Here is a 21691-nt window from a genome sequence, read left to right as displayed (position 1 = left end):
TGTGAGAGCGATGACACCAAATTTAACAGACCTGCGACCTTGTAACACTAACAAGTCACATGACACCGGGGAGGGAAAATGGCTAATTGGGCCCAATTTGGACATTTTCACTTAGGGGTGTACTCACTATATATATATATATATATATATATATATATATATATATATATATATATATATGGCAAGACATGTGAAGAGCTGTTTTAAGGGGACCCGGTGCACTTTGACCCAATTGTGAGGTAATGCTATCTTACCTGCTGGCGTCAGGTGCAAGCTTTAGTCGCCCCTGTGCGTTGGCCTCCCACACAGTATTGGCCAGGTCATTGCCGATGGCAGACATGACCTTGATGAGCTCGAGAGGCCACTCGTCCAGGTCGAGAGAGCGCACACGGGACAGGTGAGTGCCGAGGTTCCGGTGGATACCTGAACACTCAATACAGATGAGAGCTCCGAGGTTCAGGCTGGCCCAGTCAGGGTCTGCAGGGCGAAACAGCAAGAGAGGGAGTGTGTCTTTATGAAGGACCTGTTTTGCCGTCACATTCCTCTGTACTGATAAAAGAATAACTCACTTTGGGCCTCGCAGTCCACGCAGCGAGAGTTTCCTCTCATATTCCTGACCGACTGCAGTGCAATTGCTTCAGACTGGCTGGTCAGACGTGACTGTGGATCAACACACAAACACAATCATCAATATTTTCACCGTAATTAGAAAATAATTCTTGACTACGCTACTATTATTTCTGATCAGAGACCTGTAACTGGCATACACTGACCTGCACAATACAACATTAAGATAAAGTAAGAAATAAGAAAACAAAACAAAACAAAACAAAAAAAACAAGAGGAGGGAAATAAATAGAATGGAGGCACAGTAAAAGGTACTCTGAACATCAGGTGGTCATGGCCTGGGGCGTAAACACAGCAAGCGGGTAGAGAACTGAGACTGGAGCGGGGGATCAGGCAATCCTATTGGGGCCATATTAGCTCGAAAGTAATTGCCATTTGTAATTGTGTGTGTGGTGGGGGACAAGTTTAGGTGGCTGCAACGGTGACATTTTTAAGCGACATTGTATACGGTGTGAAGGTGAACATCAAGCAATGTTTATTTAAGCAGATAAAAGCCATCCCTGTACAACAGTGAACCTAAAATCAAAGAGACTATTGCATATTGTACTCAATTTGCAAACTTCTATGCTTTCTTAGTCAGCCTAATCTATTTTACCTTCCTATAGTTTCATCCGTACTTCTGTTGACGGTTAATTCGTACCAATTCTTACGGTTTCCTTGTGCTCGGTCTTTCGTTTTTCTTACACTTGTATACAGATTTTCACACACACAACAGTGCGAAAAAGAAAAAATAAACACCCTGTGTGCAGAGGGTGTACAGGTTTGAGCTGAGAGGAGGTCTATAATTACTCGCATAGGCACTCTTTTCAATCAGGGTGTGCAGAAAAGCATCTCAGAACACTCGACAGTACAAACCTTGAGGTGGAAGGGCTACAACAGGAGAAGGTTAGACTCCTGGCAGCCAAGAACAAGAATCTGAGATTATCATGGTCACAGAATTACCGAAACTGGACAAGGCTGGAAAAAGAGCAGGTGATGTTTTTTTTTTTTTCCTCTAATCGTCAACTGTCCAGTCTGAGTGAGCCTGTTCCCATGACGGCATCAGATTCCCGTTCTTGGCTGCCAGGAGTCTAACCTTCTGCTGTTGTTCCCCGTCCACCTCGAGGTCTGATATTTTGTGCATGCTGAGAGGCTTTTCTGCTCACCACGGTGGTAAAGAGTGATTATACGAGTTACTATTATCCTTCCTGGCAGCTGGAGCCAGTCTGGCCATTTTCCTCAGACCTTTCTCATCAACAAGGCGTTTTCTTGAAGGATATGGAATGATATGAGGAGGCATGGTGGAATGCTACCTTCTGCTTGCTGCTCTCACAGGACTGCAGGCTGGCCAGGATCTGGCTCTCGATGGCCTGCACCCAGGCGTCACGCTCCTCATATGAAGTTGCTTCAAAATGCCACGTCTGACCCGTCAGTGACACAATGATGAACTCAAAATTCTCTTCTTGCTCTACAAGACAAAGATATCGCAAGAGTTAGCATACACACAGAACACACACACACACACACACACACCACTAGGACGATTTAATTCCGGAACAGAGTGCTACAAAGACAAAGATCAATTCAGCTGTTTTTTAAATTTATTTTATTATTTCGTTTTTGATTTTGAGAGTTGTGGCTATTTTGGATACAAAGCATGGCTCAGGATATTTATAACTCCAGAACCTTCTGTTGACTAACGCAGAGCTTTAAGCACTGAGCTACCGCACGCCATGAAAGTTTCCACTTCTTGCACCGATGAGCTGGTGGGACAGAACGTTCAATTCAATGTCATTTGTGTTCTCTTTTAGCAGTATGTCGCAAAGCCGCTTGACAGAAATTTACACATGGAGAGTCATATTTAGATCCATAACGGGCAAGCTAGAGGTGACACTGGCAACGTAAAACTCCCAGAGATGACGAAGAAACCTTGAGAGAAACCTGATTTGATGATGAATCATTACTACGTGTGATGAAAGGCTTCTCAATATGATCATCAAAGCCTTTATGCTTACAGCAGCAGTTCTTAAGTACAGTATCCATTGAATTATCTACTGAAGACAGGGTCAAACTGGGCATAAACTGGTTTTGGGAATTCCAAATCTTTAAAGTCTCCGTTTGGCATCATCCACAGCCATCCTTAGTATTATATCAGGCTTAAATAAGTTTATTTGTGCATCCCTTTTCTACAAACAAAGCTTCATGGACACAAGTTCGATCAAGCTCAGATTCATCACACGTGTATGGATGAGCAAGCGCACACATAAGGAATACTTCGTTTACAATACACGGATGGATTACTTTTGATCACGTCGCATGTAAGGAGCCGGGAAGAATCCGTAGCATGATCTTGCACCTGTTGCATAGGACACACAACGTAAGACTTCCTGAACTTCAGGACTTCTCCGGAGCCTCCGATTACAATAGCCCGCTAATCACAGCCCGGATCAGTCAAAAAAAAAAAAAATCAGTCGCTAGCCCTCAGCAAACAGTTCCCTCAACAAGGTGACATATGGATCTACTAACTAGGGTCTAGTTTAGGTTAATGGGCCAATCACACGTCAATAAGAGCTCCAAAGGACACAGGACACATTATTTAGCTATGTAGAGGGTCACATTTGGAAAATGTTAAGAACAAAAGGGTATTGACTAGATGAAGAGGGAGGGACATGGCTGGCAAGGGCACGCAGATGGCCAACTGAAAGAATTCACATTGATGAGACTTCGCTGTGCGTCACGTTCAAAGGGAGCCCCCCAGAAACCTGATCTCCAGGGCACAGGAGATCACACACTTTACACACTCTGTTTATAATTTACTCAGGAGGACGTAATTACATAATGAAGCAGCAATCAGTGAGGCAATATCCCTGTACACACACACACACACACACAAGTAGTTTCAACTCCATGCCAGTCAGGAGCATCTGGAGAAGAGCAAACAAGATGAAAAAAAACTATGTTTTACAACTTTCTTACAGCCATCGTAACATAGCAGCAAAAAGTCTAAATTGGCAGAAGAATCGCGTAATCCCACAACGGTGAACAGACACTCAAATTCACAAAACATCTCAGGCTCCTGAATGATTTGTCAATGATGTCCCAACGTCTGTATAATATCTGAAATCATTATCCCATCCACTAGTAAGACTTCAAACAATCCCTCAGCTTTCTGTTCTATTCACACTCGGTTCCAAGAGAACTGAGAGACGCTTCTCCCCGAGAGGCAATTTCACAAGCTCAATCAGCAGGAAAACTCGCTCTCTGCTTTCTATTCCTCAGTCAATCATTCTGCTAATTGGGATCCTATCACACAAGGTCCTGCTGGGGCTACCACGTATGCTAGAAGAGAGCTGAAAACCCGAATCCCTTAAGACGCCGACGGAACCCACGCTCGGAATAATTTCCACAGCAACTGCTCCCGGAAGGATCAAAACGTGAGGCTTGCATTAGAGCCGTTATAAAAGCTAATGCTTAATGTTACATAAAGCTGCTCCTACTTGTGCCACATGGCAAATATTTCCATTCAAAATTATGTTTTGATCATATTACATACAAAACGCATATTTAGCACTCCATGTGTTGCTTACAACGATCAGCCAAGGCAGTCTGAAAGCAGCCTATAGGAGCCATTCATTTTGGTCAAATATATTAATGCTTTTAAAAGGAGATTACTGGCAGAGAAAACGCCATCTGTTTTCAAGCTGGTGCCAAAAGACCACACCTTGAGAACCGCAAGACCACCGTCATCACCATAAAAGCTTAACGTTAACTAAACCTAATCCTGTTTGTGCTACGTACCAAACGTTATCTTTAGATCTTACTGCAAACCGTGCAAAAATTGCTCAAAACATTTCACATTCCAATCGATCGACATCAAGAACTTCACCTTATAACAAGGTGCTCTGCTTCTAACCTCACAATAAACCCATAGAGTCGGGGCTATTTGATCCATATCAACCTTGTGATCAAAGGGACGATTAGCCACCTGCTAACCGCGCCCAACTGATCAAAACTACACCATTAAAAGGAGCTTCAAGGCAACGTTTAACCATTGGTAACATGATAACCGGACACTTGCCGAAAACAGTAGCTTCCCTTCACAGTTTGGTTAAAATAACCCTTTAATGCTACATCAACCTCTACTTTAACACAAAGCCTTAAAGAAGGAAGGGAAGCTGGATAATGTAACAATTCTATTCTGAGCGTTTCTCTGGGTTCAGGATCACTGGAGCGTCCCATTCTCGATTTGGTCCACCCTTCAAAGGCACCGGGCCCTTCGGGGTCAGTCGTGACATTCCCATGCTAATTAAACCGCATTGCTTTTTTGAAGAAGAGGGTGAGCATAGGACAATTATGGAAACCAACAATCCAGAAAGGCAAGATACGGCGACATAATTTAAAGCCCCGCCCCCTTCCCCCACCAAATCCTTTAAGCATGTGTAACACGCGATTAATAAAACTCAGAATCACAACGAAAGGTCATCGAGCTGCTATACCTCCACTCCTCGCCCGTTTCCTGCCAAATGAGGTGACCGACCGTCGTTCAAATCCGCTGTAACATACACGGTACGTTTTCAAGGTACAAGTCTACAGTAAATACGCCACTACCTCACGGAACCAGCTACGCTTCTATTCCGGTTTACCGGCGTTTATTACTAATGCACAAACAGTACACGTTAGTAATCAACTATAAACTATTTAGCAGCGCTTTATAGGATTTCCACCGCACCTGAAGCTTGACATATTCATGTTTCTAAAGAGAACGAGGAAACAAGACTGAACGGTCATCATGAACTAAAACGATTACGGCAGCATGTGTTGCACAGACAACTGCCGCTGTAACACGTTAAAGGTAGGCAGGTTCACAGAATCAGCGATCACGGATTAAATTTCCAAGTGTATCACTGTAAATGGTTACTGTTACAATACACTGTGTCCAAAAATTACACACACACACACACACACACACACAGTCTTACAATAAGAGCATCACTTTTGCTTTGGGGCAAGCTCACAGAACAATTTGTGGTCTGACACAAGCAACCTTTATCCATAAACCCCATCCGCGACGCACACTGTTGCCTGCACAGACGCTACACGCCCGCGCCGCAGACGGAACAGGGTGGGTGGGGGGATTGGGACGCAGAGCGTGGAGCCTACATGGCTGGAAACACAAATTAACCGAGCAAAATGTCAAAGCACACAGTATTGCTTTGTGACACAGGTCATTAATTCCCATATTATTCGCACCCTTTTACAGCATTAATAACCTGGAAAATATTACACAAGTTGTTCGCATCTGGAAAGAAATATGTATTCATATTGAACAAGTAAATAAAAGCGGGGTTGAGGGAGAGGGGAGAAGAAGCGGACGGGGGTCGGGAGTCCTGGATCCTGACCTCTTCCTTATCGACTCGCGTGACGTTACATCATCCAACGTGTCTACAAAAAATGTGCAGATAAAGCAGGTCAATTTGAATATCTGGTAGCGCACAAGGCAACCGGACGCGTGTTAGAATTATGAGCAACGTTGCAGACTCATTCATGATGTCGTATTCATAATTTCTCTAAAAGACCTCTCTGGTGATCCGGACTTCTTTTCACCCCCCGCAAAAAATGATCGTTTTCCTATAACAGCACACCGTTTTCCTGTTTTAATCCTTATATATGTAGCTGTATTGTATTGTATTGTATTGTATACAATTGTGCTGGAGAAGGGGGGGGGGCGTCTAAAAAAAAAACAACAAAAAACATGGACAAGGTGGTAGCAGGAAAAACGGTACTACAGATAAGCACTCTCGGAGCTGTACAACCTCATACATCTAGACTAATACCCCACACAGTGCGTGTCTTCACCCCTTATTTATTTATTTATTTTGAAAAATAACACCTCATTTCACAGGCCGTGTCGAGGCCGACTCGGAGTGTATCCACTTTACCTCCGAGCACTCCTTTTTCCCCTTGGGCCAGCAAGGACATTTGTCACACAACAGTAGCTGTGGAAAAATAAACCTGTTTGTGTGATCAAAAAGCCGTACAAATAAAACTTGTGTACCCAGAAAAAAAAAAAGGAGCTATTTTCCACACAATAGACTGGGGGTACATTAGCAAAACGTGGGGTGCTGGAAAGAGATTTATTCTCAAAGTCCAGTTGTGTCCCACTTTCTTCACCTTCCAGAGTACATTTTCACCAATAACAATGTATTTCTTTATATTCACACTGAAAGATCTCTTCCTTCCCTTTGGGGATCAGAGATGGTTCGCTTTAGCGGTATGCTACAGAGCAAGAGCAATGGCAATGTCCATTTTACCATACCATTAGACAGAGCGGGGACATGCGCTCTTTGTTCCCGCTGGCTCGCAGAACACTTTCATTAAATAGTCGCAAGTCACCCTTGTTTGAGCCAGAGAACACCTGTGAGTGCCAGGAATGTTCTCTCTCGCTCACCCTGGGCTTTAAAAGCCTGCCTCTGTCCCTGCGCTTGACTCGGCTCAGGTGCTTTCATGCACCTCACACTGCCTGCCCCCCCCCCCTCACCGCTGCTCCAGGATAACATTTCAAACAAATTGTTTGAAAAATACATGCCCAGCGAGCGGTAATTACTTAACAAGGGCCACTTATGTCCGTGTGGATGATCTATGATCTGAGATTGTGGATCAGCCAAGCAGCACATGTGTGTTACTTCAGCTTCAGACCGGTGTTGGCACACTTAAAGGCAGCAGTAAGACACATGGCAGTTTGGGATTTATTGATTTCCAGGGTGAAAGATTAGTGGTATTGGGGTGGGGGGGGGATATATGGGGTGTTATTGGCAGATCAGGAGAGTTGAAATTAAAGAGAGGACTCACACTTCTTAAGTTCTCATTATAGGCAGTGCATGTGATTAAAGACAGACGGCTACAAATGTGGAACTTATGATTCGAGACAAATGGGCGCTAGTACTTTGAAATATGTGTCCGATAACTTACTGATTCCAGCATAAAACTCTCACACGCCTAATTTTGCTCATGTAAGCATGTTCTGTAAACGCATTCCCCTTAAAGGTAGGGTCAGTTTTTATTTCTTTCCTTTACTGTTCGTCTCATCCTTAGATGGCAGTCGTGTTGCCTGTTCATTTATTCATTCTGCTTTTCCCAAAACGCATGAGGCTGGCAATAGGCTGTTGAAGTCAGTACAGACTTCTCTTTTCACAGCCACAGATTTCAGCATCTCCTGGGGGCTTCCCAGATGCACCATGGAGACATAGTCTTTCAATGAGGTCCTGACCTGGTCTCTCCGTCCAATGGGGCATGCCTGTAAAAGCCTACCCGGGGGTGGGGGGGTGGATTCCTGAAAAGTGGCCAAACCACTGCAAATACAGACGATTCAGTAGCATTTTTAATCCACAGCTCTTCCATGATCACTGAGCTCAGTGAAGGAACCTCATTTCCATCACTGGTACCTGCAACGTTATTCCTTTGGTCATTACTCACAGCTTGTGATCATATGTGATGATAGCGATGTAGAATGACCGGTAATCAGTGAGCCTCGTACACAAACTGAGCTCATGCTTCAGCATCGCAGTCCAGTACAACGGCTATAACACTGCTGCCGCTGACCAGATCCTCTCATCAACCCCATATTACCATATTACCCATAACCCATATTAGACACCTCTCAAACTTTGGCTGTGTCCTGATATTCTGACCATGAAAACCACCAAAAGGAGTGTAGACGGGACACACTCCCGATTTGACCAACACCGACATTAAATGACTTGACTTAACACACAGCACTTCGAATATACAGAGACCAGATCACACAAAGTGGCAATCCAGATACCCCGTACGTCTACAGTACCTCTCACAACACCTGTTTAGGCACGTGATCGTGAGCCTTCTCCAAATCAACAAAACATATGGACAAGCATACTCGCACGACCCCTCACAAGGCCGTGCAAGAGTAAAAAGCTGGTCCGTTCTTCCATGGTCTGGCCGGAACCCACGCGGTTCCTTGCGAATGCTAGGTTCAACTATCTACTCACCAGGACCCTGCCCTGGTAGGCTGAGGAGTGTGACTCCCCTACAACTAAAACACACGCAACGGTTCCCTTCTTTATAATGAGGGACCACTTATCCCAGTTTGCCAGAGCAAGAGCACTGCCCCAGATCTCCATACAAATGTTGAAGAGGCGGGTTAGCGGCAAAACCCAAACTCGTTCAGTGCATTTGACACCTCTGGTTGAATCTCATCCAATTCTGCAGCCTTGCCACTATGAAGGATTCTCGGCACCACGGCGACCTCAGACACACAGCTGGGCTGCAAAATTCCAGAGATTCCTGGCGCGTGATTCCTTCAAGGGTCGAGAAAAATTACCCAGAGTATGGGAGCTCACTGGAATGGAGAAGTAGACAAAAATGTGTCTGTGTGCATGCCTGTTACACATCTGAACAATATATGAAGTACTTGGCTGTATGGTCGCATGTTTGCTGGATAAACTGTTGCAGGAAGCTGAATGTGCGTGTGTGTGTGTTAGCTAAAAGATTACGTGAGGTGTGGATGAGGGCAGCACTCACCTGAGTGTGTGTGTGTGTGTGTGTGTGTAGGCAGTACTCAGCTGAGTGTGTGTGTGTGTGTGTGTGGGGTGTGTGTATGTGTGGGCAGTACCTGGCCAGCAGAGCTCATGAATAACAGAGTTGCTGACAGGCTGATCTTTCACCACAGCAAGAGCACGACGGCCGTCCCAGGCCCCACGCGCAAGTGCTTAATGGCTAAATTGGGAGACTGTTACTAATCGCGTATTGAATAATGGAAGTGACACATCTGATAAAAGATTTCAATATTGTAGATTATTTATAATAGTTCACTTAAGTGCCTGGCAGATGAATGGGGTCATGGTGAGAGGGCCATGCTCAGCCTAAAGCCGTGGGCACCTAGACATGCCCATTGCTCTCTCTAGGGAAAACGGAATGGGGGGAGTCACAGAAAACTAAGACAAGGCCAAAAATAAATAAATAAATAAATAAATAAATAAATAATTCAATATTATGGGAATACCCCAGACTAATTCCATAAGGCTTCGACAGCCGTAAATCTATATTACATTTACATCATGCTTGGCATATTCGAGCACACATCCGAGCATGTGAAAGTTAAAGGCCTTCCTTCATGGCACAACAGTGGGATCTCAACTTACCTTAACTGCTAAAACACCAGTGTAAGCATTACTTTAATCAAATAAAGTTAATATTTAAATTCAGATTAATATTTAAATTGTGACTAAAAGTCACAAATCTTTCCGAGGGCTATGTTTCTACCGATTTCCAACCCTCACCTCACCACCCCCAATTTCAGCATGCTAAATGCGAAGTCACGTTCCATTAGCAAGACGGTGCGCTAATGTGGGTGGAACGGCATTCCTATAAGCGGCCAATTGAACCTCACCTGTGGCACGTGCCTCTGACTCACATCTGTAAGTCATGGATGGAAAAGTTGTCAGCTTTACCTGTATCTTTCACACATTACACCACCGCTCGTGTATCAAGATCTCATCTCAAGAGAGATATACAAGACATCGCTATTCTTTTCCAAATGGAGGTGTCAGGCCCTCGGATACACAGCTCCAAAGCTTCTTTTGCACTGAGGCTACTGTAGGTGTGTCCACATGGTGGCGCCAGTGAGAAAACCTGAATGGCCAACAATGCTCTCAGTAAAGTGTTCAAGTGTGTTTATCACCATAATAATAACAATAATAATCGGTATAGCAGATTTCCCAGTTCTACTTCCTGTACAGGATGTACTGAGGGATTCCAAAATATACTGCTAATCATCGGTGGATCTCCGAACAGAGACAGAATAGACACATGCTTAGCTCAACTGATATTTTAGACCGACACTGCGCACACACACACACTTCACTGCTATCAGATTGGCCCCCTTTGGGAACAGATCAATAAGGTCGATTGGGAACAATTTAAACAAGCACTAATCCTTTGCTCCCAGGAGGAGGAGGAAGCCACCCACACAAGCCTGGTCCAATTAATCACACACGCTCTGAGCTGACACACACTCATTGATCATCTCAACACCGTCTCACACACACACACACAGTGACAGAAGTGTAGAATTTTCGACAAGGCTATAAAGTATATACTAGACTGAGTAAACGCATTCGTTTGGATATAATCACGAACATATTAAACGTCTCTTCTACCACGGCGACGCGGAATTCTCGATTCTGATTGGTCAGATAAGGACTTGATTAGTGTTCGATAACGGCAGCTCGGAGAGACGGTCTGGCTGCAAGGTAAATCCGAAGCTTATATTAATGCACTTGTCCTAACAGGTTATTGTTTCTATGGTAACAGCATACACAGGGATTGGCAACAGGTACAAAAATGTATTTAAATGATGAACTTTTCGGTCAGATGGTTCATTTTGGAAGGAGTCCCTAGTGGAAGTTTTCCTTTTCCAACAAGGAAAGTCTTCAGGACGGAGTGCTTTGCAGTTTTTCACTAATATGACAAGTCAATCAATCACACCACCATGTTGTATCATGATTTATTCCTTATATATATATATATAAATATATATATATATAAAGACAGAATGTATATAATCCTGTACGTGGTGGCATTTGAATAGGTTTGCGTGTGTAGTAATTACTCAGCACACTCGCCCTGTCAGCTGTTTCCACTCATCAAGCAGAACACACACAGTACTGGTTGTGAGTGTGTGTATTTCGAACGCCATGGCATCTATATGCTAAATTATTCAAACTATACGTACTACTCGCTGCGAGTGTACTGGTATAAGTTACACGAGGGTAACAACATGAAAATCTCCCCACCAGCTGAAGTTCTGCATCAGCCTTGAATAAATGATTCCACTCCAGGACTTATCTTTCAGCACGGTTGTATCCGAAGTAAAGACACAATTGATTCGTTTAGGATCCGCTCTTAAGTGCACAATAGCGGCGCCGAAGCAGAGCCGTTTTCCCGTCCTGTCCTGAACAGACGCTGCTCGGTTTACAAACCTACTAACGGACTCCAATCATCGTACTTCAACTGAAACTCACAATAATATGTCAGCCATGACGTTAAAACCACTGACAGGTGACACTGATGACGCCGTTTCAGTGGCACGTGTCAGTGGGTCGGATATTTTAGGCAGCAAGGGAGCACTCGGTTCTCAACGGCGACGTGTTGGAAGCAGGAAAGATTGGGACGTGTAAGAAACTGAGCCGAGTTTGCGTAGCACGGAAGCGCGATGGCGATGCACGAGCACGGACTTTTGTTTGTGTTTATACCCATGATGCTCCATGCTCTGCAAGGGCTTGGGGAAACTGGTGCGAGTTGCTTAAGGGGTTTAGTTTAATCCAGGTTTATTGTCAATATACAGTGTAAATTCTGCTGTCGATTATAACGGGAGCGATCTATTAGTGACGGGGACGCATTGCTCCTCGTTCGCAGTGTATAAGATCTGTGATGTCGAAGTAAAACACTTCGATCAAAGTAAACATAAGTAAAACAATATGTCTAAAGGAAAAATAATCAACCGATTAATCGATTATGAAAAATACTCGTAAGTTGCAGCCCTAATCGAGTTAAACACACTCCACCCGTACGGTAAATTTGAAGAACGTGGGCGTGAGGTTCGTGTGCCTGTCGAGGTGGACTGGCTAAAGGAAATGAAGCAAAAACCCATGGAGCACAGCAGATTCAAAGAGAAATGAATGAGTGCCAGAGGTTGTTGTTACCTTCCGCTGTACCGGAGAAGACATCAGCTTTGAAATTGCTGGTGCTCTTCTTCCGGCGGTGTTTCTTGCGGTTGGCGTGTGGCGATGGAGGAGGGTCCATCTTAGGACTGGTAGTGCTGGATATACTGGGACTGGAGCAAACCGAGTCTCCCAGACCAGTATCTACAGCAGAGAGAGAGAGAGAGAGAGAGAGAGAGAGAGAGAGAGAGAGAGAGAAACCCAGAAAGACACCATAAGAGAGAAATGTCAGTGGTCAGATCTCACAAGCCCATACATCCACAGAATTAGCCCCGAAGCCAGTGATGTGCTCTAGGTGCATGAGAAGCAGTGGTAACATCAGGCCTGATAGCGCTGGCATTTGGTAGGCACCGTTTACTCATCACGTGCAGCTGACAGCTGGGACTAGAGGCAGAATAAAATAACATTCGGATCACATCAATATCTGGCTGGGTGAGTGGGGCAGGCTGCCACTGAGCGCGCTCACCGAGCCCCCAAGGACACTCATAACTTATTTTACAACCGTTTAGTCTCTGCTCGAGTGGAAAACATGACAACTTATCTCTACTGACAGGAAGCTGTCCTCACGGAGTGTTTAACGACCTCGGCCTCTCGGTCCGAGCGCGGACACGCCACACGTACGCGCCATTTTGCGCCGTTTTTCTATCGTGGCCATGCTCTCTAGCTTGCTCTATTGTACGAGAAGGCATGCAGCAGTTGATCAGCGTGATCGCGGAGGTTGAGGATGGGGGGGAAGGAGGGGGTCGGGGGGTGGAGTTCAATGACAGGAAATGGGACATCCGACTTCCTCTCTGTGGGGTTGTTCCTCTCTTCCTCTCTCAGGCTGTTCCTGAGGTTCCGATTTCCACATTATTCTCAAATTAAAAACACCTGCCACACACACACACACACACACACACACACACACACACACACACACACACAGGCCACTTTCAGATGGCTGATGAGAAGGCCAAAGTGATGTCTTCCTGTTGGTAAGCTTAAACACATACACAGACACAAAAAGAGACAAAGTGAGACAGAGAAATGAGAGAGGGAGAGACGCAGAATGACAGATACAGTTAGAGACAGACAGAGAGAGACAGCGACAAAAAGAGGGGCAGAGAGAGAGAGACATTCACACTCCTGTCAGAAAGAGGGGACAAGAGTAAATATGAGGGTTTGTTGGCTTCAGACTGGCCTGAAAATAGGAACACTGCTCAACAGGCTAAGCCACGTTTTTGCCCTGGAGCACAAACCTCTCACCCCTGACCTCTGACCCCCACTCCCACGTGCAACCAAGAATCAAAGAGACACCCTCATTACATTACTCCTGCCATAATTAAAGCAGAGAGGGCAGCGAGTGCCACAGGCTGAGGGCCAGGCGCATTATGTTGGTGCAAGATTAGGTGCTCTGGGGCAAACTGGCACAAATGGGAAGAAACGACAAGGAACATCAAATTTGCATTCACCCCCAAGTCGTCCCGCCAACCCCAAATAGCTAGCTAAATGCTAGTAACGCAAGTCACATGTTTAACCTTTAAGCAGAGCATTTAGCGTTCTGACTTCACACTGACGCATAGGTCAGATAGGAAACAAAGGTGAGGCCGAGAGCTTAGTAAATGATGACTCTCGTGCTCTTTCTGCTCCAACAGAGTCTCACCCCACAGGGGGACTGCGGCCGCTTATAAGCTCTGTGAGCCACGGTGCACAAGACCCTCAGCTAATTACTTTATCCACCTCCCTCCATCCTGTCTTCAAGCAGAAGATAGAAAGTGAGAGAGAGAATCTCGCTGCTGTCGACCGACTCCTGAGGCAAGAAGTGACAAACGGCTGTCAGCTCAGATCTTGCGAGCCAAGCACATCATTAGAGCAACAGAACGGCTACTTATGAAACACACACACAGACACAAAATCAGGAGCCCTTCAGAGTCCTCACTCGCATTGTAGCTGAGCGCGGGTCAGACTCTATCCAGTTTACACATCAATCATGTCGTATAGACTTAAAGGTACAGTGACTGAAGCAAAGAACCGATGCACATGAAGTGTAATAGAACAGGAGACAGGTGAGAAGTACAGCACTACGAGAAGGAGATCTAATCCGAGGGAACACTACATATACACTGATCAGCCACAACATTAAAACCACCTGCCTAATAGTGTGTACGTCCCTCTTGTGCCACCTGTACAGCTCCGACCCGTCGAGGCATGGACTCCACAAGACCTCTGAAGGTGTGCTGTGGGATCTTCACCAAGACGTTAGCAGCACATCCTTTAAGTCCTGTAAGCTGTGAGGTCGGGCCTCCATGGATCGGACCTGTTTGTCCAACACATCCCAAAGATGCTCGATCGGATTGAGATCTGGGGAATTTGGATCCCGAGTCAACACCTTGAACTCTTCGTTCCTCAAACCCAGTTGTCCTTCCTAGGAGCACGTTTGGTAGGTACTAACCACTGCATTTCAGGAACACCCTACAAGACCTGTTGGTTTGGACATGCTCTGACCCGGTCGTCTAGCCATCACAATCCGGCCCTTGTCAAAGTCGCTCAGATCCTTACGCTTGCCCATTTTTCCTGCTTCCAACACATCAAGAACTGACTGTTCACTTGCTGAATAATATATCCCACCTCTTCATAGGTGTCACTGTCACATGTATGACTGGTGTACACACTAATAATCAGACTACTCGAGTTGGTCAAATAAACAGCATACAATGCACCTTCAACCAGAAGTCTTCCAATCAGATGTCTTGTTTTGAAAATGTTAAAGCACTGTCAACATTTATTTATTTATTTATTTATTTATTTTTAAACAAGACATCTGGATTTTAGCCCAGTGAAGTCAGGTGAATTCACACGGTAAAACTGATCTCTTTCAAATGTTCTCACACGCTGAAGCAGCTGGACAGAAACGGATGAGGAAGAAGCTCATTTCCATCTCTGGATCGCAGTAGAGACAGCTCATAGAAGAGCAGAACTATAAATCATTTCCAAACAATTAACGTCCAGTAACGCGACTCAAACGCGGACTCATTACCGGGAATAAGCGCAGTACGTTGGGTTCTCGACGTTCGATATTATAACAAACGTAGCACTGATAAAAACAAGAACTTACAAGCTACTTGATTTAAAAAAATAAATAAATAAACCCCCAGCAAATATACCACCTTGATACAGGGAAACGTAATGAAACTAATCGTTTTGCTGGTAAAGGATATGTGCTTATAATGTTTTGTGCATGTAAAAAAAAAATAAAAATAAAATTATTTATTTATTTATTTATTTTTTGCTGTAATCAGATTATTTTATACATTCTGAGTGTAAATATATATTTTCCTAGATCTGAACCCAAGCACAAAATCAAGCGCACTGTGTGTGTGTGTGTGTGTGTGTGTGTGTGTGTGTGTGTGTGGGGTGCTTTGGGAACCTGTTTAAGCGTTTCACAGCTTGCTCGGCTATAAGGAGGACGAAGGCGGGGCTAAACACGCGCAGAGGGCCAACCAGCCACATGCACTGTCTTTGACTCCCGTCACTCTGTGTGCTCGTGTGTGAGGAAGACAGTCAGCATAATTTTACCCTCGGACAGGTCATGTATCCGGGACACACACACGGAGACTTCTTTCTGACTGCTGACTAGTTGAAGTAGAACACACTGTGTACAGAAACACTCCCTCCATCAGCGTCGTAGACTCCTGAATGAATGTGCCATTGACGATGTGGCGCTGTGAGGGCCCATTACTCTGATAAACAGTTAAAGCAGCATTAGGGCTTGACACTGCAATCAATGAGAGACGTATGAGAGCATTGGCAGTGTGTGTGTGCGTGTGTGTGTGTGTGTTTGAGAGGGCTTCGTGCTGCGTGCTAACTGATCACTGTTGCTTTAGTGAACTACGGAGAGCCGCACATGCCGCGTCAAGGTATGTGGCATTAATCAGTAACTCCGCGAGCTTAATATTATACTGTTCTTTGGAGAGATTTCTCGAAAGCACACTAATCTATATTTTCAGCTCGACGACGTCTATTCTTTCAGGCTGGATAACTGATAACCGGGAAGAAACTCGGTAAATTTGAGCCTTTTAAGACCACGCTGCGATCGGGAATGCGTTTCAATACAACGTGTTTGAACGTACGATTCGCGCTATTACAATTCATCCAGCACCCTAGCTAAGGTCAGTAATATTTAATAGGATACATTTGATGTTCCCAGAATATTTAGCTTCCTAATGCGCCAGAACATTTACAGATGTGGGCGACTATGGTGTGTGTTCATCCCGTACGCGTTCTGAATGATGATGGCTGGTTTATCCGGGAGTTTTAAAATGAATAATAATAATAATAATAATCTAGCACCTAGGTGAGTTGACAGGCTTTTGCTGAAGGACATACAGGGTACATCAGATTTTTCAGTGTTACCATTACATCTAAAACCTCAGAAGAGGAACGGAGCTCGAGCGGTGGCTTGAATAACAAAGCCGTCAGGTATATCTTCAAGTAGCCCAGCAGCTAAGTTAAAGATCCAGTCCCATATTTCGGCTGTGTGGAAACCTAACAGGCTAAAAAAAAAAAAAAAGTGGTAGCTAACTTAATATAATAACGTACGACCAGCTAGTTAGCTAATACAGACGAAGGGAAACAAAACAAGTACGTGATTATGTGGCACGTTGCGTTGAGATTTGGTGTTCCGTCCATGGAACACAAAATCTGAACGTCCCAGGGTACTAAACGTATCCATCCCTGGACAAACCTGGTTGACTTGTAAAGAAATCCTGCGATTTCTCTAGATCGAGTCATGTTTCTCTAGAGCACACTTGGAATCACGATACTAATTATTCACGATCCCGTCTAAGACCGCAGCGTGTACCGAGGACGCAATCTCTTCGGAGGGCTTTGTGTACCTGTGCTGACCCCCGAGTTGGCGATGACGGTGGCGTCGCTCCACTGGTCGGCGCTGGACACCGAGTATGAGCGCTGATGCATGCCGTCCGGCCGGCTGTTAAAGGACACCAGACTGATCCCGCTCGCCATCTGAGATGCGGAAGAGCTGCTGCTCACAGAGCCTAGGAAGAGCCATGAGAAACAAGATGAGAGAAAACGCACAAGTCCTACTGCCTCGAGAACATCCGTAACACGGAGAAGAGGACACGATGCCGCCGAGTGGACATCTTTTTCAACATTATAAACGCGTTCTCTGCGGACACCCTGAACGTTCCTCGCGTGTGTTTGTGTGCAGAGGTACAGCCACAGGCCTGCCGCGCCCAGTGAAATGTCACAACTCGATTTAATCTCCGTCGGAGCTGAGAAATGGCACGCGCCGATCAGGCTGTTGGCTGATAAACTATAGTTTTACATTCGCGGCCAGAAAACCGAACACGCAGTGTGTGAGGGTCACGCGCGCACACGTGCGCACACACACGGCCTCAGCTGTTCAGCATGTAATGGTGGAGCCTGTGTGTAATTGGCGCACACCCAAAAGGAGATATTACAGATGAGAGGTCCTTCTGATCGCTCTGCCGACCCAGCCTCAGAGTCCAATCCCTGACGTACAAAAGCTTTCATTACCTTATGACTGAGTGAATTATCCTTCTTCTCCCTCCTCCCTTTCCTTGCTCTCTCTCTCTCTCTCTCTCTCTCTCATTAGTGCTCATTTCAGAGCTGGCTGACTGGAGAGCCAGCGCTGATTACATTAATATTCATGACAATAATTAGTACATGTATTATGGGTCACTGAATATTCATGCTATTAGTTTGGTCCTCCTGGAGCTGTGTGCGTGTGTGTGCGCATATGTGTGTGTGTGTGTGTATACACAGGGTATTTTAGAATCCTTGGGGGGTTTAAATTGATGTTCAGTTTTAGCACAAACAGACTAAATGACAAACATCTACAGTCTGACACTGTTTAATAAATACACGCTTGCGTCGGGCTTTTACTGTACAGAATCGTGCTGAATTGTTTATGTTAATCATTAACGCAACAAAAACGAGCCATAAACATTTACATCATCAATTCCGTAGTAACACCGGACTGAATTAATCTTCCTAAAAAAAAAAAAAAATTAATTAAAAAAAAAAAAACGTATCACTCGGAAACGTATTACCCGGCTTCGGAGCTTTTCCACAAATTCAAAGTTAAAAATGCGTAAATATTTTAGAGAAAATAAATATTTTAAACGTGCTTATATGTGAAACTCTCTGCGAATAAAGGCATCAAAAGGAATACTTCATTTTGAAATAATCTTTAAATTGTGTATGATTAAAAACAAACCAGAAAAAAAATGGAAGAAGAATAAATAAATAAATAAATAAATAAATAAATAAAAAATACCCTTAATTTTCCAATTAGCCTTTCCTGGTGGCTGAATCTCAAATGAAATGGATAATTAATAGCAATAAATATTGACACGTTAATGTTTACAGTAAACGAATGCTTCCTCCTCGTCATTTCCTCCGCTTACGAAATACAGTATTAACTAATATACGCTCTGTGCCAGTAAGTAATTGAAATTCGGCAGTAATTTGTCTATCTAAACAGTCAGATAGCCATGATTCCTGCAGTCGGTGTGTTACCTGGAGCCTGTGCTAGCTGTAAGTTGCTCATGTCCTTGGCAAGGCCGTTAGTTTTGGGGCCGGACGCGGCGCAGGTAGAGATGGCCCTCGGGGGTCTTTTCCCTGGCACCTTGACTGTAGTGCGCAGCAGGTCGATCTCTTTCCCGTGTACATTCTGCATGTAGTCCTGGAGCAAAACAGCAAACTTTCAAAAAACTATACCGTACAGAGGCATACAGCTGTAGCACCAGCAACGTATACAAGACGGTTTAAGTGTGGGCGATATGACCGAAAGATCACGTCGCGATAACGTACGTATGGCGTATCGCAATATCAACCAACCGTCATCAAAACAGTACCGCCATGCTAAAAACGCGACGCTCTACGTTTAGCTTTATATAGAGGAAACTTTTAGTTCCTAGCTACGAAAATCAAGCATTTACCAGCAAAAAAAAAAGAAGGGAAAATAAAATTCGGTCATTTTAAAAAGATTGGCACCAAATACGTTCGTTCAAAAAAAACAAACAAACAAAAAACAAATAGAAAGAATAAGTAAGAATAATAAAGTATATTAGACATTATACCACTTACTTACACTCACTAAAGGGCAGTAGGTTTAAACGTGATATGAACACATGGACAGCGTTGTACATGGCGGGGTGGGGAAAAAGTTTGTGCACCCAACACGATTATAACATCATTATATAAACCATTCTCAAAATGAGTATGACACAATACACACCATGATGCTCAGGTTTGCTAAAAAAAAAAAATTCAGAAATAAAACAAACAAACAAACGAACGACAATAATATTAATGCCTTTTAAAATGTCCGATCAAGTGCTTGTTACTGCCATCGTGGAGCTTAAGGCGCTTGTATACATCTCGGAGAAAGAACTTTATTTGTGATCATGCTATCATATTGCTTATTCATGTTAACGCCACTGATGAACCGACACACTTCAGAGTCAAATCACGTCCGCCAGATACAGAACACTATAATAATCCATGGTGTGTTGTGTTCGAACAGTATATGATGCTTGTACGGGTTACACAGGTGCGATCGCAGGTGCGATATCACGTTAGAACAGCGTTATATGCGCGGTGCCTCAGCATTAGCTCGTTAAAGGAATAAGGATGAGTCCACCATGGGAAAATATAGTCTTGTACATCAGACACTATACCACTTACATCTACGCATTGAAAAAAAATATCTAAAAAATAAAATTGCATTAGAAGCACACACACACACACACACGCACGCGGATCATGCTGCGCCGGTGTGTTTTAGATGCCGAGCGGGGAGCCTATGCTCGACGCGTGGCTTCACTCGCGTCGATGATGAAAGTTCCTCGATGCTAATGGGGATGCAATTACCGACCGCAAGCTGTTGGCCCGCCGCTCCTGAAGGGCTCTCCTGTGGCTTGTTAAGCCGTGTTGAGAGCACTTGGCTTTGAATTGCCCTTTTGTAGGCCTCCGCTAAGGGACAGAGACACTCAGCTCTTGTCGCTGACTCTCTCTCTCTCTCTCTCACACACACACACACACACACACACACACACACACACACACACACAATGCTCGCTGATTGGCACATGGCCAAAGTACGGCAGCAGTGGGTGGTCTTCTCACACACACACAAAAAAAAAATGTCGGCTGCTGCTTTTTGAGGTCGAGAAACCCTGCATATATGAGCTATCGAGTGACATGTGTTTCCGTGTCACATCAAGGCCGAGCGCGCTGGGAAAATGATATGCGACTGAGCGCGTGTAACAATTATACGGAGAAGGACACTCGTGGGATTTAAGGATTAGATGGCCTCTTTTATCTGAAGTGCATGAATAACTGAATCTGATGAGAGGATCATCTAAACAAGTTACAATGCCTGTACGACAGACGTGATTAAATCCCACACTCTCTCTCGAGATGCATATATTAAGTTCGATAAAATGACTGGGAAATAAATAAATAAATAAATAAATCAAACAAACAAACACACACACGACCCAGCACCCGCACTTAATGTTAATTGGTGTGAATGAACAAATGCCTGTTAGGCGTTTAGACCTCAGGTTTCTGCGTTTCCTTCAGGAGGGACGTGTTTCAGGGCTGATTATATTCCATCTCTTGCAATCTACTTAATTAGTCTGCATGGATGCGGTTTTTTTTGAACAATCAGGAGGATCGAGTTTTATTCTATTAGCCTCGACAAACAATTAATTGAAGCGTCTGGAGAAGTGCTGGGTGGCAAGTGGGACTTGATCACGTACAACGGGAGGGGACACACTGTGCCTGAAATGCCTGGAGATTCAAAATGCACGTCAGTGAGAGACCGCTTACTGGCAGTACAGTCACATATACTGTCGGGTAAACGAGCGGAAAATGATTTAATATAAACGGTGAAAATCCCACGTTTCAGAATGACTGGGGTGAAAGGACAGACCTGCATCTGCTGATCAATTTACAGCAGTACGTGCCGAAAAATACATCAGGTTCACGGTAATATACTGATATCCATACACTCATATTAATACGTTATAAAGTATCCATATACAAGTAGAGATATAAGTATCCATACACTGATATTAATACAATAAATAAATAAATAAAACCTCCTCAAAAGATACTTTGTAACCCTCTTTCATTCGTCGGTCAGAGATCGAGTGACGGAAGAACGATAAAGAAATACCAAGAGAGCTGAGGAATCCCGAGTCGGCCGAGCGGAGAAAACACGGCGTCGTCATTACATACACGGCTTTTGAAGCGGCGATTAAAATGTAGCACGAGCGTTTCAGTTCCATCTGCGT

General features: G+C 44.4%; 1 protein-coding gene across 5 annotated transcripts in view; it reads right to left on the bottom strand.

The window, feature by feature from the left end:
- Positions 1-21691, bottom strand: part of agap1 (ArfGAP with GTPase domain, ankyrin repeat and PH domain 1) — a 190055-nt gene that overhangs the window by 27297 nt on the left and 141067 nt on the right. For 2 of the 5 annotated variants that reach the window (XM_053637460.1, XM_053637456.1), the window contains exons 11-16: positions 18906-19071; positions 17237-17398; positions 12345-12506; positions 1920-2074; positions 570-660; positions 255-477 (exon numbers count right to left, since the gene is read on the bottom strand). In XM_053637460.1, coding sequence (XP_053493435.1) covers positions 255-477; positions 570-660; positions 1920-2074; positions 12345-12506; positions 17237-17398; positions 18906-19071 — 959 coding nt within the window. The remainder of the gene's footprint in view (positions 1-254; positions 478-569; positions 661-1919; positions 2075-12344; positions 12507-17236; positions 17399-18905; positions 19072-21691) is intronic. The other 3 variants (XM_053637461.1, XM_053637459.1, XM_053637458.1) reach the window with 2 other exon arrangements.

The sequence above is a fragment of the Ictalurus furcatus genome, chromosome 12, assembly GCF_023375685.1.
Source record: "Ictalurus furcatus strain D&B chromosome 12, Billie_1.0, whole genome shotgun sequence".
Taxonomy (NCBI): domain Eukaryota; kingdom Metazoa; phylum Chordata; class Actinopteri; order Siluriformes; family Ictaluridae; genus Ictalurus; species Ictalurus furcatus.
Note: the sequence above shows the minus strand (reverse complement) of the source record. Positions and strands in the feature narration are given on the sequence as shown.